At 37.0% G+C, this 16,701-nt stretch overlaps 1 protein-coding gene across 1 annotated transcript; it reads left to right on the top strand.

Moving 5' to 3' along the window:
• Nucleotides 1-8,226: 8,226 nt before the first annotated feature.
• LOC103982953 (9-cis-epoxycarotenoid dioxygenase, chloroplastic-like) lies at nt 8,227-10,510 on the top strand. Its single transcript, XM_009400060.3, has one exon. The coding sequence runs from the start codon at nt 8,354-8,356 to the stop codon at nt 10,157-10,159; it is 1,806 nt and encodes a 601-aa protein (XP_009398335.2). The 5' UTR covers nt 8,227-8,353; the 3' UTR covers nt 10,160-10,510.
• Nucleotides 10,511-16,701: the final 6,191 nt, after the last annotated feature.

Genomic DNA, 16,701 nt, shown 5'->3' with positions numbered 1-16,701 from the left:
GTTTGGTGCTGAGGTTTCCCATCGCATGCAGGTGCAGCTATTCCCATGGCACAGTTTGCTTCTTCTCTGAGCTTTTGTCACACACTACTGTTTTCTCGGAGGGATTCATCTCAGCCATGTACAGATCAAGAAGAAAGGAAAGTAATGTTGATAGGCTCATTTAATCTTTGAGTTCATTTAAGTGCTATATAACTTACAGGAATTAAATTATGATGTTATAATCTCTTTCACTTAAGAACCATTACGCTTAAAAGAGTCTTCGCGTCCGTCGTGAAGTGCCCCTCTACTCTTATCAATAAATAATTATTTTCTACTCATATCTCTCACTTGATTTAGGTTTAAAGTAGTTTTAATATTATTTATCATGAGATCATAGGATCTTATTAAATTTTTAGGCTCGAATCAATTCATTTAAGTACATTCATTATAATTCAAAAAAATTAAAATTACTATATACGAGCAGAATCAATTCATTTAAATAATTGTATCGTTACGGTGACTATCATCATACATGTCGAGAAAAAAGTGACATCGTTATGATTGTGAAACTTATTTTTTTCTAAAAATAAACGATGTAAAATAAACAATTGTAGAACAATGCTCTAATCATTAGGATATATCAATAAAGATAAAAATAAATTACTACTATTATTTATTTTTATTAATATAAAATATCAAATTTTAATATTTATTCTATTTTGAGAATAGTATAAGGGTTGAAGTAATCATAACTTTCTTTGGCTTTGATGGTAAATACAAACTCTTATTTATCAACTAAATGTGTATATTTTGTTTTCAAAAGCACCATTTTGTGATACATACTACTCTCAAAATTATGCATGTAGAAAGTAAAATATCATCTCATCTCAGAATGTTTCCACTCCTAGATCTTATCACATCCTTAGCACAATAAAACTCATACTAACTAAGAGGTGTGGGACGATAATGATTTTGATAATTCATGTTTTCATCACTTACTGTTTATCTATAGAAAAAAAAAAATCATACTAATAATAAAAATAAAAATTTTATTTTCTTTATTAGGATGAGTTGAGAGACTATTTAAGCATTCATGAGAGAGTCAATGATTATTGTGTTCTAATCATGGAATCTCCAACAAAGATTCTTTTTCTCCTCCGTCCTAACACCGCAACATCTGAGCCAAGCAAGTGCGAGGGACAAAGCCAAAAAGAGCCAGACTTAGAGGGACAGAGAGAGAGAGAGAGAGAGAGAGAGATGTGACCTGTCGTCGGAGATCACTTTGGACCGGGTCTTCAGTGCCACCCCACCACCCCACCGAAGCTTCTTCTGCGTGGGTACGTGGCGTCGTCTTCTTCATGGAACCGGAGTTGCACCGAGTGAGAGCCACTTCGGTCTGTGTATGGCGCCGTGTCAAGACCGCGTCGACGACAACTGAGGCGTTAGGTGAGGTCGGCGAGCTTAAGCAGGTGAGCTGGCAATGCCCTCAAGCTTGCAAGTGTGGAGAGGGAGTACGTCTATTGCTACTGCATGCGCAGCACTCAAAAGCTCAGTCATCACCCGAGAAAAAAGAATTATGAAGAAAATAAATTTATTATTATTGTTATTTATTATGTTTTTAGACACGAGAAAGACATGAGCAGGAAAGGGACTCGAAGCCATCGCCTCTCCTGCTCGTCCGACGACGGACGACCACAGGGGTGGACCCATTTCGAACGTTTGGCCACCCTTGACTCACTCGCGAGGAGGAGGAAGAAGACGACGCCATGCTGCTTATGATTACACCACACATCGATCTCATTCATCACACTGCAGCAACTAATACTTTCTTTATTCATCACCTATTTTGATTTAAAATAATAAATATCAATTAAACTGATCAATAATCCGCTTTTCTCTCTCTCTCTCTCTCTCTCTCTCTCTCTCTCTTGTGTGTGTGTATGTGGGACTCCATGGTATTCCCTTTATTCATAGGGGTGGACTAAACTATGGTCCAAATCTATTTTTTTCTCTTTCACTTGATGGACTAATTTTTTTTCTTTTTTTTCAGTTTGAATCAAATAGGTCAAGATTAACATTCATTCATAAACTTAAATACCAACTCAATCCAAAAACTTATGTTCATTAAATTAAGGGTCAAACTTAATATAAATCTTTAATGTAGGATTATTGTTAGTATTCTTCCTAATCTATGTTGCATAAGATATATATACTTTTACGTAAACACGAATATTAGACCTATCAAATAAGCAGAAATAATGTCTTAAATACGATAACCACTCGATAATAGTTATACATATAGGTATTATATATCTTTTTTTAATATTGATGCGGTCGTTTAATCCATCACTTAAGCAACAATATATTAAATATCATGGCCTCTTAATAGGTATTATATATATATATATATAAGCATTATACACTAACCTAAAGCAAACTCTTTTAGTGATAATTATAACCCAATCAACTAACTTCTTCTTCTTCTTCTTTTATTTGTTTTAATCTACAACGGTAAGGATTGATAACTTTAATCATGACAACAACTTTAGGGTCCAAAAAGTACAATGCAATCATTCTAATATTCCTATTTCACCTCATCTTTCACCCCCCATTGAGGGGACAGCAGGCTGTTAATCGCCAACACAACATGTTACCACTAGGAAAAAGCTAAATCGATTGAAGCATGTTTTATTAGGTCACAAGGAACTCATGGCTGGCTATGCTCACTTCTTGTATCACCATTCTCCTTGCTAGTGGTGGATTCTACCAATTCTCATCACTACCCACAGTTCCTGCCATTGGAATCGCATTCTATGAGCCAATTCCTCACGATGCCAGTGTGGTCTTTTGCAAGGGTTGATTTCTATGCTTAATCCTCATTTTCATAGATTATATATATTAGAAGCCTAAGTTGGTGGATACATAGATCACATTTTGAATGTTTAATTAACTAAATAATAAACGAACAACACTAAACGTGAAGAATGTCGATGGCGAGACATTAGTTTAGGAATATAAAATTATAAACAAATGTCACGTCTCGCGATCTAAGCTTTTAGATCGAAAGGTTAAGAATCTTATTATATACATAATATAATTTTGGATCAATTCAAATTTAATGTATTAGGCTTAAGCTAGTTTGAGATTGATCGAAAATGAAAATAATAGGAGGGCTGAATTCTCGACAAAGTTTATCATCATTTTTTTTCCTTTTCTTGTTGGATTGTCATATTGTAGGACCACAATCATGAATTGTCATATGATTAGATGTTTGTTAATCATTAGGACAATACAATGTGCAAATGAGACATGATGATGACAAGTAGAAAGGAAAGGAAAGGAAGGAGATGAAAAGGTTAAAGCCCAAGTGAAATGAATGAAGCTAATGCATACCACGTGTAGCGTAATCGACGTAGCCACTCCAAGAAAATGTGGCATTTTCCTCGTCCATAATGTCAAAGAAAGTATATCTTGTTTGGGGAAATCGATAGAGCAAAAAGAACTATTAAAGAAAGAAACCCCCCCCGAAGTGGAAAGTGGCATCCATTTTAATATGAAATTAAAATCTCTATATTTATTCTTTTTTTTTTTACATGGATAATGATAAATATACTAAACATGCACGCGCATACATGTATATATATATATCGGTATTGATGTACTGTATATCAATACACCAATATGTATCAAATTTCATAAAAATATTAATATTCATAAAAAAATTCTAATTTTGGGATTTTTAGCTTAATTTAATGATAATTTTATTTTATTTAAATAATAGTAAAAATGAATGTGAGGTATAAATAAAAAATAAATTGTATTTTATCCAAATTAATAGTTTGATTGAAACTGATTATTGATTAGAAATTTTAATGATGAGTAAGAGTGTGAAAAAGAGTGAGAATTAGAGTGAATAGAAGTGTTTAAAATAAGATGGACCGAGAGAGATTTAAATTTTAGAAAGAGATCTCAATGGTCAAATCGAGTTAAACTTAACTTGAAAATTTGAAAAGTATTGACTCTTATTAGTAGATATAGAACGAGTTTCAACTATATTAACTGCACAACACTCACGACTAATTCTTGTCCTGTTTCTTATGTACCGTTGGATTGATGTATGCGTCAATTTCATGTTACTTCGGATGGTACATCAAACAATGATCATATACATAGAATATATCATATCAACATCAAGATGTTTTCCTTAATTTCTTTTTCGTATACCCCATGGTACTCGAAAGAAAGAAATAAATTAAGGATGGGACTTGATATATTTATAATAAATATTTATATAAAAATTTAAGATGGCACAAAAACTAAAGATCATAAAAAAAATTAATATCATGCATTAATATCACAACTCAATATTCCGGACTAATTACGTATTACCCGTGCAGTTAGTTATCCTTAACATTTCGATCTTTATATTTTAAAAAATTATATTGACATATCTATAGTTATAAAATCAAAATATCTATGTTCATTAACTCGATTTTAATAACGGAAACATAAAAACAAAAAGGTAAAAAGATAATTTTAATATTCTAGTCGGTGATGGTAGACAATGTCAATGGTGGTGGACGATGACGTTGTTGGGGATCGCAAGTGATTATTATAAATGAAAAGAGCAACGACATGAGATAATGATCACTCTGCATTTGTTTTTATCATTTATTTTTATATTTTTATTGATAAAATTGATGAATTAAGGTAAATGAATCTAAATATTTTAATTTCATAATTATAGAGATACCAATATAACTTTTTAAAATGATAGCTAATAACAGTAGATAATAATTAATTAGCCCAAGACCACTTAGTATTATTGCAACAATTATCAACAAATTTATCATATTAGTTAGTGTCTCTTACATTTCTTCGCTAGTGTCATTTTTTTTCTTAAAATATTTTGGGAGACAAGATTTGCGATAGATTTGTGTCAAGATCTCGACTTTGAAATTGGAGCGTATGGGACAACTACATCAAAATCATTGTCACATTTGGAGATATTGACACATATATAATGGTCCTCCAACTAAAAAATTAGATTTCAAGGATCCAATTGATGAAATAGAGGCTCAGAAGATGAATTCGAGTCTAAAAAATGGACATCATCATCATCAACATAATAGCGGCCATGATCAACATAGTTTACCATTTGGATTGGCAAGAGAAGAAAATGATATGTTGCAAAGTACCACATGATTGAAAATGATCATTAGACCACCAATATTTTGTTATTATCACATGAACCTAAAAAAAAAAAAAGTGGGAACTTGTTTGGTGAAATCTTCCTATCATGTCCTTTAATTTAGCATATATAATTTATAATTTAAGGGCAATCCCAGTCTTTGGGCCTATAAAAAAATTAAATCCATTATTATTATTATTATTATTATTATTATTATTATTATTTCTGAAAGGTCCCTTTTTTTTTCATATTTCTCAAAGAGTACCCGTTTATCATAATCCTTTAAATGCCCAATTGGAGAATTTCATTATATGAATTATGTAAAAAAAATACTGTAAATCTATTTTAAAATATTATAAATGATATAAAGGTCTTTCTACTTAGTTTAGTTGTTCTTATTTATGGACCAATAAGAATTTTTTTGAAATCTTATTTTTCAGATTAGCTAGATTTCATTGGGTTTTGAATTCATTTGTTTCGGTTAAGTTTTTTAACATGCTTATAGCATTTTGGTGGAGATGTAAAAAATATTATATATAATAATTTAAATCTTATACATGGAGGATATATTACCAGTACTATTTTAGTTATGTTGATAGGATATTTTAAGAATTACTATAAATATGAATCATTCTTTGAAAAATATAAATAAAAAATGGGCACCTCTCGGGAAAAAAAAAGCTAAAAAGAGATTATTTTTTTCATGAATTCATCCTAAAATAATTAATTTAGTGGGTCAAATCAGACAAATCAAATTGTGTTCGCTCACCGATACATTTATAAGTCTCGAGATTAAGACGTACTTCAAAGGTTGGCCATGTGAACTTGCACGCATGATAAGGATGGGGAAGTGTGCTCAGCTTCTTTTCTCTCTCTCTCTCTCTCTCTGTTCATCTCCTTTCTTTCTCTCACTTTGGTGCACTTCATTGGTGTGGGAGATCTAATAACACAAAGGGGGGTTGGTGTAGTGAAGGCGTCGTCGGTAAGGAGAGATTAGAGATGCGGTGAAGACGATGCGATTGTGACTAGATGATGATATCGTGGGCGGTATTGTGTCTCACCCACTAGCCTCCCCATGCAGACACCATCTCCATCCCTGTTTCCTCATTAACTTATCATAGCGACATCACACGTTTAGCATCTCGATCTCTATATTTTATGTTGACCCTCTTAAAAATCTATATGGGTGTTAGAAATTATGATTGATGATGATATAATGATAGGATAGCTCAAGATGTAAGGATACATAAGATATCATAAGTGGAAGAAGGAAATATGAAATAAAACAAGTGAAAAAACTGCTAAGGGATTAGAACAATGGACAACCTTATGCTACTCAATCCTAATAATATTAGTATCCATCGATACGATCAGATCATTCGTTTTCATCAATATCTACTCGATATCATCTTGGATTTTCAATCATCCCAATACACTTATATCAACATCAATATTAAATGATTTAATGTAATTGTCTTGTAAGTTAATTTATTTACTTAATTCCAGTAATTACCTGAGCTCATTAGTTCTTTCGAGTAAATATACTAATTATCATAAATAAATATACCCTTCAGATATGGTTAAAGTCGAAAACAACTATTAACACCTCGAGCATAGCTTGATTGAAATATTTTGAATTTAATTTAATCAAATTGAATATGTTAAATATCTGGAAAACAAAATTGACCTCCGTGTCTTTGTTATTTGTTTCAAACATAAGACTGTGATGATATCAGAACAAAGATTAGTCATGTTTAAATGAACAATGAGAGATCGATGTTTCCAGTACATTCATGATGAATTAGATCATAAGAGTCGTACAATAATTAAACATCACGAATACCTCTCATTTTGCTAACAAAATGCACTACGAAACACATGTAAAATGCTGGCTGTAAAAGCTACTCCACACACATGTTCAAATGTTTGACACACAAAAAAAAAAAAAAAAAAAAAAAAAAAATTGTCACTATAATTGATTCCACGACGAGAAAGAAAAAAAAGGAAACCAAAGAGATTCAACACGTTTCCAACGAGAGCAAAAGATTAGGCTCTTTCGAAAGATAGTCGGAGACATCCCACGTATCTTCTTATAACTTTTTCTCGTATACGAGACGAAACGGTCTTTTTGTCTTTCAAATATATTTATAAATTAAAATTCATAAAATATTTTTTTAAAAAATTTAATTAATTCTCAAAGGATGACACTTCTCCTTTTGTTTAATAAATAGATATATCCTTGATTTTTTAGATTTATTATATTATTTTATGTAATCGAAAGAATAAATCAAATCAAACAAAATTAGATTAATATTATTCTCCTTTTTTTTCACCCCTTTTTCCTTCGTCGTGGTAAGAAAAGAAAAAAATAGAAAAAAAAAAAGAGGAAGGAAAAAAAAAGATAAAAGGGACGAAAAAATAGAAAGTCGGGTTGACATGAATTAGGACTAACATGAATTAAATCACAAAATTAAAAAAATAAAAATAAAATAATAGGATAAATTAGAATTTATAGAAAAAAAGAATCATTGGATAAGTTTTAATAAAAAGATATCATATGATAAAAAATAAATTAGCCTGATAAATAAATTTTAATAAAAATATATCATCTTCATTATTTATTTTTTAAATAAAAAATAAATAAATTATCTAAATTAATAATATTTTAAAAAAAAATCTATAGTAATATTAAATTTGGGAACGTTGGAATGTGAATGGAGCTGATGAAAGCAAAGGGTGGGGGACCAGTTCAACACAAACACACTTGAGCCCACCAGTAGCGGCGTGTCACTTGGCGGAGCGTTGCCGCCTCCTTCCTCTCTCCTTCGTCCAACCCCACAAAGGTGGACGATCCGGCGAGCGCACCAATGGAAGCACACCACGTGCCGAGCATCCACAGTGCTAAGCCGGAAATATAAGTCTGTCCATCCAACAAAAGAGCCATCATTTGATGACCTTCCACCACGTGGGCTTCTCGGAGGCGTCGAGACGGAACGATCCCCTTCGTTGAAGTCTCGTCCTTTCCCCTCTCCCTCCATTATAAATAGGAACGCCACCAGCGTTTCAATTCAAACACCTCCACCACTTCCTTCCCCTGCTCTCCTTGCAGTACTCGAAGAAGACGCAACCACCGTCACTCTCCAGTTTCTCCAACTCCAGCTCCTCCTCAGCTGTCACGACACCATGACTACTGCTACCAGTGCCATGACTTCTACTGTGCGATCAGCAGCCAATCCAGTGAAGCTGATACGCAAGCACGCCGCCCCTGCTACGCTAAGAATACGCTGCTCCGCCTCCAATTCGCTCCTTAACTTTACATCAGACGCTAGCCCCGCCTACTACCTGGCTCCTTGTCATAAGGAGGTGGCGCCAACTACCGTCGCGATGCCGGCGAGCAAGCCTGACCAGTCGACGCAAAGCTGCGGCGCGAGGCCGAGATGGAATTTGGTCCAGCGGATGGCCGCCGCGGCGCTAGACACGATCGAGGACGCGTTCGTGTCGAACGTGCTCGAGCGGCCGCGCCCTCTGCCGAAGACGGCGGACCCCGCCGTCCAGATCGCTGGAAATTTCGCCCCCGTCGACGAGCAGGCGCCGTGCCATGACCTCCCTGTTGAAGGCCGCATCCCGTCGTTCATCAGCGGGGTGTACGTCCGCAACGGCGCCAATCCCCTGTTTGAGCCTGTGGCGGGGCACCACTTCTTCGACGGCGACGGCATGGTGCACGCCGTCCACCTCCGCAACGGCGCCGCCACCTACGCCTGCCGCTATACCGTGACGGAGCGGCTCCGGCAGGAGCGCGCCATCGGGAAGCCGGTCTTCCCCAAGGCGATCGGCGAGCTCCATGGTCACTCGGGCATCGCGCGCCTGCTGCTCTTCTATGCCCGCAGCCTCTTCGGCCTCGTGAACGGCAGCCGCGGGATGGGCGTCGCCAACGCCGGCCTCGTGTACTTCAACGACCGCCTCCTCGCCATGTCCGAGGACGACATCCCCTACCACGTCCGCATCACTCCCTCCGGCGACCTCGAGACTGTCGAACGGTACGACTTCGGCGGACAGCTCCGCTCCTCCATGATCGCGCACCCGAAGCTGGACCCGTTTTCGCGCGAGCTCTTCGCGCTCAGCTACGACGTCATCCAGAAGCCTTACCTCAAGTATTTCTACTTCTCCCCTGACGGCAAGAAGTCCCCGGACGTGGAGATCCCCCTGGAGCAGCCCACCATGATGCACGACTTCGCCATCACCGAGAACTACGTTGTGGTCCCGGACCAGCAGGTGGTGTTCAAGCTGCAGGAGATGATCCGCGGCGGCTCCCCGGTCGTCTACGACCAGGCCAAGACCGCCCGCTTCGGCGTGCTGCCCAAGTACGCCGCCGACGCTTCGGAGATGCGGTGGGTCGACGTGCCCGACTGCTTCTGCTTCCACCTGTGGAACGCGTGGGAGGAGCCGGCGACCGGCGAGGTGGTGGTGATTGGATCCTGCATGACGCCGCCGGACTCCGTGTTCAACGAATGCGAGGAGCGCCTCAACAGCGTCCTCTCCGAGATCCGGCTCGACCTCAACACTGGCAAGTCCACGCGCCGCTCCATTCTGTCCCCTGCCGATCAACTCAACCTCGAAGCCGGAATGGTGAACCGGAACATGCTGGGGCGGAAGACCCGGTACGCCTACCTGGCCATCGCCGAGCCATGGCCCAAGGTCTCGGGGTTCGCCAAGGTCGACCTCTTCACCGGCGAGATCAGCAAGTTCATCTTCGGCGACAGCCGGTACGGCGGCGAGCCCTACTTCCTGCCGCGCGATTCCAACTCGTTGAGGGAGGACGACGGCTACGTGCTCACCTTCATGCACGACGAGAATACGTCCGCGTCGGAGCTACTGATCGTGAACGCCGTCGACATGCGACTCGAGGCCTCAGTCAAGCTGCCGTCGCGCGTTCCCTATGGCTTCCACGGGACCTTCGTCGGCTCAAAAGACTTGGAGTCACAGGCCTAGCAAAAGCCCCGTCCATCGCAGGAGACTACACCTGAGGGATTGCTGCAGAGCACCCCGGAGAGTCTCCTCCCTCGCTTCTTCTTCCTCCTAGTTCATGTCGGTTCTGTAAATTACAGGTAGTGGCAGTTAACACCGTGTGCGTGAGAGAGAGAGAGAGACCAGCTCGTAGCTTTTGGGGCTGTAGATAGGCTTGCCGAGCTCAACTGGCCTTTGCGTCCCTCTCCTGTTCATCCTACAGATAGACAGCGACACCAATTCCCCGCACCATCTCGCCTCCGTGAGGGGATTTATGTTTCCTCTGTTTTGTATACTGTTCTGTACGCGAGCTTATACATGTGTTGTTCTTGTACACGATCCATTCCTCTGCTTTTTAGCTTCTTCTCTGCTGAGGTCGAAGAAACCGCTGGCGATTGGAACAGAGCAGGTGGGAGAAAGGAACAGGGTCCAATGGCGTCCCATTTTGATGTTGGAAATCGACATGGGAACAAGGAAAGAGAAGAAAGCCCCCTCCTCCCCTTGCGCGGTGGTGGTGTGTGGCCTGTGACTCGCACCTGCAACCCCGTCGCTCTCGGTGGTCCTTCCTGCCTCCCCAGTCACTAGGAGATTCCTTCCCCGGGGAGGCGGCAACTGTCCTCAAGGTGTTCGACGAAATTTACCGCAGTAAACCCTGGGTCGACGAAGGAACTACTGCGGGTCATGTCATCGTCGCTCGTCGCCCGTCGCCGAACTGTTTCCATGATTCAAGCCGCGACGGCTGCGACTTAAAGCGGCAAAAACGATGGATACCGGATGTGTCTGCAACACGGAGACTTCAACCATAAACAGTATCTGGCCATGATTTCCACGCCCGACCAAATGATCCTCATCCGGCTTCACTCATATCAAGCGGGAATCGGCACATAAGAAACAAGCTCTTGGTCTCAGACACAACTCGGCCATGTCCGTCGTCCTAGCGAGTTCTTTCTATGTCCTGTCCTCTTGCAGCCATTTCCAACGGCAGAATCCAATGGCCGAATGCTGCCACCTCGACAGACACAACTCCGGTAGCTGCTGCGCGTCCCCGTTATAGATTAGATAAGAAGTTTGATCTTAAATATCTCGATTTAGTACCAACAAAAACTAAAGTATTATTAATTTAAACTTAAATATTTTAGATTAATAACTCAATATCAAATTATTTCATTAAACTTAAAGCATCTCAATTTAGTCCTATATTATATCGAAAGTGAACAAAGCTTAACTCACGAAAACACTGAGTGATAGAATCTTATCATAACTCTTCGCAATTTCTAATTAATAATCAATATTGTTCTTCCTATTCTTCTTATAACTCGATTCATATTTTTCACATTATTATCTGGACACTAAATGCCACACATCATTTGATACCTACAGTCGTTCCTCATCGGAGGAGCGAAGCTAAAGCATGATTTCAGGCAAAAAAGAAGCTTCTTATTCTTCTTCTCCTACAGCTTCCTCAGGCCAAAAAGAAGCAGCTTCATTATCGTTGGAAATAGTGTTCTTCCCCTCCCCCCCTACTCCCTACCACTTGCACAGCATGACAACCCTCTTCGACCACCGGAGATAATGTAGGTCTCATCTCCAACAACAGTGCACCCAAAGGGAGAAAAAAGGGGGAAGAAAGCTGAAGCCTACCGCAAGGGGCGAAAGGACAATGGATAAGCATCTAAAAGTCATTCCATCCATCGTACATTATCGTCAGCCGCCGTCAGTTTCTCCGCTATCACATTATCTATGCCGAGAAAGTACCATCAAGTGGAGTAGCCTTTCTTCTTCCTTCTCCTTATCGTGTGAGAGGAAGATCGAAAGAGAACTAGTCTCCGTATCGTGTATTAAATGAAGAATTACAAGTAAAACTTTCTTGGGATGATGTGAGAAGAGAGCTAAGAGAGGATTGATTATTAGTGTTTCTTCACGCGCATGTAAAACTTCATATATCGATCCTAACTGTAGCACATAATTATTCTTTGGCTTCAATATTAAAAATATAATGATAACCATAATAAATAGGAGTATTTTCTTTCTTTCTTTCTTTTTAGCTTACACAGGTAAGACTCCATATCATGTGAAGATGAAGGCTGAGAGAGGAGTAGCCTTTCTTCACGAATAAAGACCGGGAGAGGATTAGCAGCTTCTCTTCCTACATAAGAAAGTAAAACTTTGTTTATGTGAGACAAAGATGGAGAGAGAGAGAGGAGTGATAATAATTCCATATCTATTGGAGTACTCGTTAAAGATTAATGAAATTTACGACTTACTCTTTTCCGAAACAGTACATGAAACCTTACTCGAGAAATAAGTTGACACGACACTCGAAGGACATGATTGTCGAGAAGAAATGGTGTAGGTTTGCAGGTCCCAACCCGTCCTCGAGCATCTTCTTCTGCCTATGATTTTGAATGATGTCGTTTCAGCTACAGCTTAGAATGAGATCAAATGTTGGTGGTAGAAGTAGCATGCTAGTAGTCAGTAGTGAAGGTAGTGTTCATGGACATCCCTGTGTCTTGAATGACTCGAACAGAACTTTTGCAGGACACTATCATGTCATCTACTACTACTACTACTACTACTACTACTCATCTGAATGTTTACCGTATGCCACACTGCATTATGATCCTCTGATGCAATAATATAATAGCATTATCTACATCCCAATATCAACAGGTGGAGCACTTTTTGTTTTTTGTTTTTACTTTTTATTTCAAATAATAAGTGATTTTTTTCTTCTTTTTTAAGCTAGATTCGATCCTAAACCTCGCTATCGATCTTTATTAGCTAAGTTAAACACATTTTAGAACTTGAGATCGGTAAGCAAACACATTTGGTGGAGGAAGAAAGTTGGTTGCGTCTTATGAAGAATCATTGATTTTATGAGTTTAATATATTTAAACGCATGATTTTATGAGTTTAAATTAGTTCGATCGACTTGTCAGATCAAATATGCTTTTGTTGGGATCAAATGCTGGGAGAGGAGGCAAAGGTGTTCGAACCATTATCATTAAGCGCACCAACACAACACTACCAGAGTAAATTTGCAGGGAGTGTGCCATCGAGAAACAGCAAAAAGAAGAGCTCACTCGTTAGTGGGACACTGCCGAGCCGAGTGCTGACACTGCAACCGACGTTTGGATGTACCATTGAGAGGCAGGCATTGCCACTTCAATGCTTTCCAATGAGAGGAACACACGCGCGCGCAGAGAGAGAGAGAGAGAGAGAGAGAGACTGCAAGCTCTCTGCCTCGAGAAGGGCCGCGACGCCATCGACACCGTAACCACAACCGCATTATATTATATTATTGGCTTCCCACCCTAATTAATCATCGGTGTTTGTGGTTAACGAAAATAAAATCAAAAAAATATTATTAGAATTTTTTTAATAAATTAATTTTTTTATGAAGAAGTTTTTTTTATAATACTTGAAAATATTATTTATTGATGATTCCATAAACTTAAATAGGATGTTTTTTTAGTAATATGAAATATATATTTTTTTTAAATCACAAGCGATTAGGTTCTTTGAAAATAATTTCTTTTTTTTATTCTATATTAATTCCCTTTACAAGAAAAACGAATTTATATCTATAATAGATTTTTATTTGAAAAATAGTCATATAAGTTTATAACATCGTAGGTGTTTGAGATCCCCCAATTGTTGTCTCGTAAAGCAATCACATATGTATGGTTATGATTTTCTTAAAATCAGGACCCTACTTCTTCGATTTCAATTTATTATAAATATGTATAGGAAATATCTCTTTTCACAAGTACATTATAATCATATCTCATTCCTTAAACACTATCTCTCTTGTGATTATCAAATGCATCTTTTTATGTGGCATTAGTAGTTTTCAACTTTTTATTCACTTTAGCTTGGGTTGATTATACATACTCAGTCATATTAGTAGCTGCTACACTCATTCTAGGAGCTTTTGGTAGGTGAACTAAACTCAAAGCATATTTTGACATTTTGTTGTAAACAATAGAGGATGGTGACACTTCAATAAAATTATAAATTATGCTATTATAAGTAAATTTAGTTTTTGTGAGTGCCAAATCTTATTGTCTTAGTTTGTCACCATAAATACAATAAATTAAAATTTTCATAGTTCTATTAGTTACTTCAATCTGACCATCAGTTTGTGGGTAAGCTGTGTTATTAAACTTAAAACTTATGTCAAATTTTTTTTCCAAGGTTATTAAAAATAAGATAGAAATTTAGAAACTATATTAAAAGTAATTGATTTTGATACCTTATATAGCCACGTATCTTTTTAAAAGAATAGCCTGATAATATGTACTACATCTGAAGTTTTTCGAAAATGAGCCATCTTAGAGAATCAATCTATAATCATAGAATGAACTCTCATGAGTTTTTGACAATCTCAATATAAAATCCATAGATAAATCTTCCTAAATATCTTCATAACATATATAAACTAGTATTTTATGATTGGCCTTTTGTAGTTTGATAAGTCGAATATTTTCTTACAAAATTACCAATATCATTTTTTAATTATGGCAAAAAATATCTCTCCTTAACATTTGCTATTATTTTATCTCATTCGAAATATTTATTGAGTGCTCCTCTATATAATTTTTAAATAATCTTTTCTCATAAAAATATCCTCATAATGCATAACTTATTACCTTTGAATAAGTAATCATTATGGATATAAGAATCACCCATAAATTGTCTTGTCAAATGCTTTTCCCAGACATCTTTCAAGTCTTCGTTTTCCTTTAGGCATTCTAAAGTTACTTTTCTACTCAAAGTATCAACAATACAATTGGAAGTACCCGAATTGTGTTTGATTACATAGGCAAATTGTTCTATGTAGGAATAATATCTTGCATGCATCTTGTTTAAGTGTTTCTGATTCTTCAAATGCTTTAAGGCTTTGTGGTTGAAATATATTACAAACTAATGTGGGATCAAGTAACATTTCCAATTCTGCAAAGCTTGTATCATAGCACACAACTCTTGTTCATAAGTAAATCACTTTTGACGTGTTTTACTTAGTTTTTCATTAAAAAATATAATTAGTCTTCCTTATTGTGGAAACACTACTCTAATCTCAATTTCACTTACATTATATTCTACTTCAAGTAGCTTTTTAAAGTTTGGTGATGTAACGGTGTAGTAGTCAACTTTTGGTTAATTTTAATAAAGCTTTTCTCAGTAGCCTCAATTCATAGAAACTTTTCTTTATTTAAATAGTTAGTGGTAGGAGTGATAATACAAAAGTTTCTAATGAGTCTTATGTAGAAAGTCATAAAATTCCCCACTTCTATGATAGTCTTTTAGGTAGGTCATTCTCCAACGGTATGAATCTTTTCTTCGTTTACATGAATCCTATCAGCATTCATAATAAACCTCAAGAAGATCAATCGATTTGTTAAGAAGTCACGCTTCTTCGAATTAGCATATAACTTGTAATCTTGTAAAATAGTTAAGACTTGTCATAAATAATCCATATGTTCTTCTCTACTATAATTGTATATTAGAATATCATCAGACTACTATAAATTTTTTGATAAATGGTTTAAGTCCATGATTCATATACCTCGTGAATATACTTGATGCATTGGACAATCCAAATGACATAACTAACTATTCATATAAACCTACAGTTGTCTTGATTATAGTTTTCCATTCGTCTCTAAGCCTTATGAGAATTTGATGATATCCGCTATGAAGATCAATATTTGAGAATATCTTGGAGCCTTGTAGTTGATTCAATATATCTTCAGTCAAGATATAGGAAACCGATATCTAATCTAATTTTGTTGATAGTTCTGCTATCTACGCATATCTTTTAGCTTTCATCTTTTTTAGGTGCCAATAAATTCGAGACTATACATGGGCTCATACTTTATCAAATATGTCACTTCCACATCTTCTATCTTCTCCTCGGTAGCTTATTATCTTTTTGATTTATCTAAGATAAATTTGGTAGACTTACTCCTAGAGCTAAATAAATTTGGTGTTGAATATCTCTCATAGGTAGAAGTTCATCTGGTAATTCTTCAAAGGGTGATTTCTTTGATTTCTTTCAATATCGATTTTAGTCCATTTGAAATATTTGCTTTAGGTGGCTTTTCTCCCTTTATAATAAGAGCATAGCATGCTCTTGTTTCTTTATAGATGATAATGAATTTCTACTCATAGTTGAAAATGGATAAGAAAGACTTTTTTAAGTAAGTATTGGATTCTTCTCATTTTTTGTTAGTTGGTAGATTGACAATCTACTTCCTATTCCACTAGAATACATATATATTCTTTCTTCCAATTTAAGTTATATTCATATCATACTGTCATATATCCATGTAGCACATGACATATATCCATGTCAGCTACCTCGTATATAACTTTCTCCTTATAGTTTTTCTCAATTGAGAGAGGAACTCTATAAATCTTAATTACAGTAATAGTTTGAGTCGTCTTTAATCCACCAAAGCTTATATGGTCTTCTTTAATCCGTTTACAATTTTAAGTATCTCATCGGTGATTTGGATATAATG

Source organism: Musa acuminata, chromosome BXJ2-4, assembly GCF_036884655.1.
Source record: "Musa acuminata AAA Group cultivar baxijiao chromosome BXJ2-4, Cavendish_Baxijiao_AAA, whole genome shotgun sequence".
Lineage (NCBI taxonomy): Eukaryota > Viridiplantae > Streptophyta > Magnoliopsida > Zingiberales > Musaceae > Musa > Musa acuminata.
Note: the sequence above shows the minus strand (reverse complement) of the source record. Positions and strands in the feature narration are given on the sequence as shown.

Coding starts and splice junctions, on each gene's coding strand:
- LOC103982953 (XM_009400060.3), top strand. CDS start 8,354: ATGACTACTGCTACCAGTGCCATGACTTCTACTGTGCGATCAGCAGCC.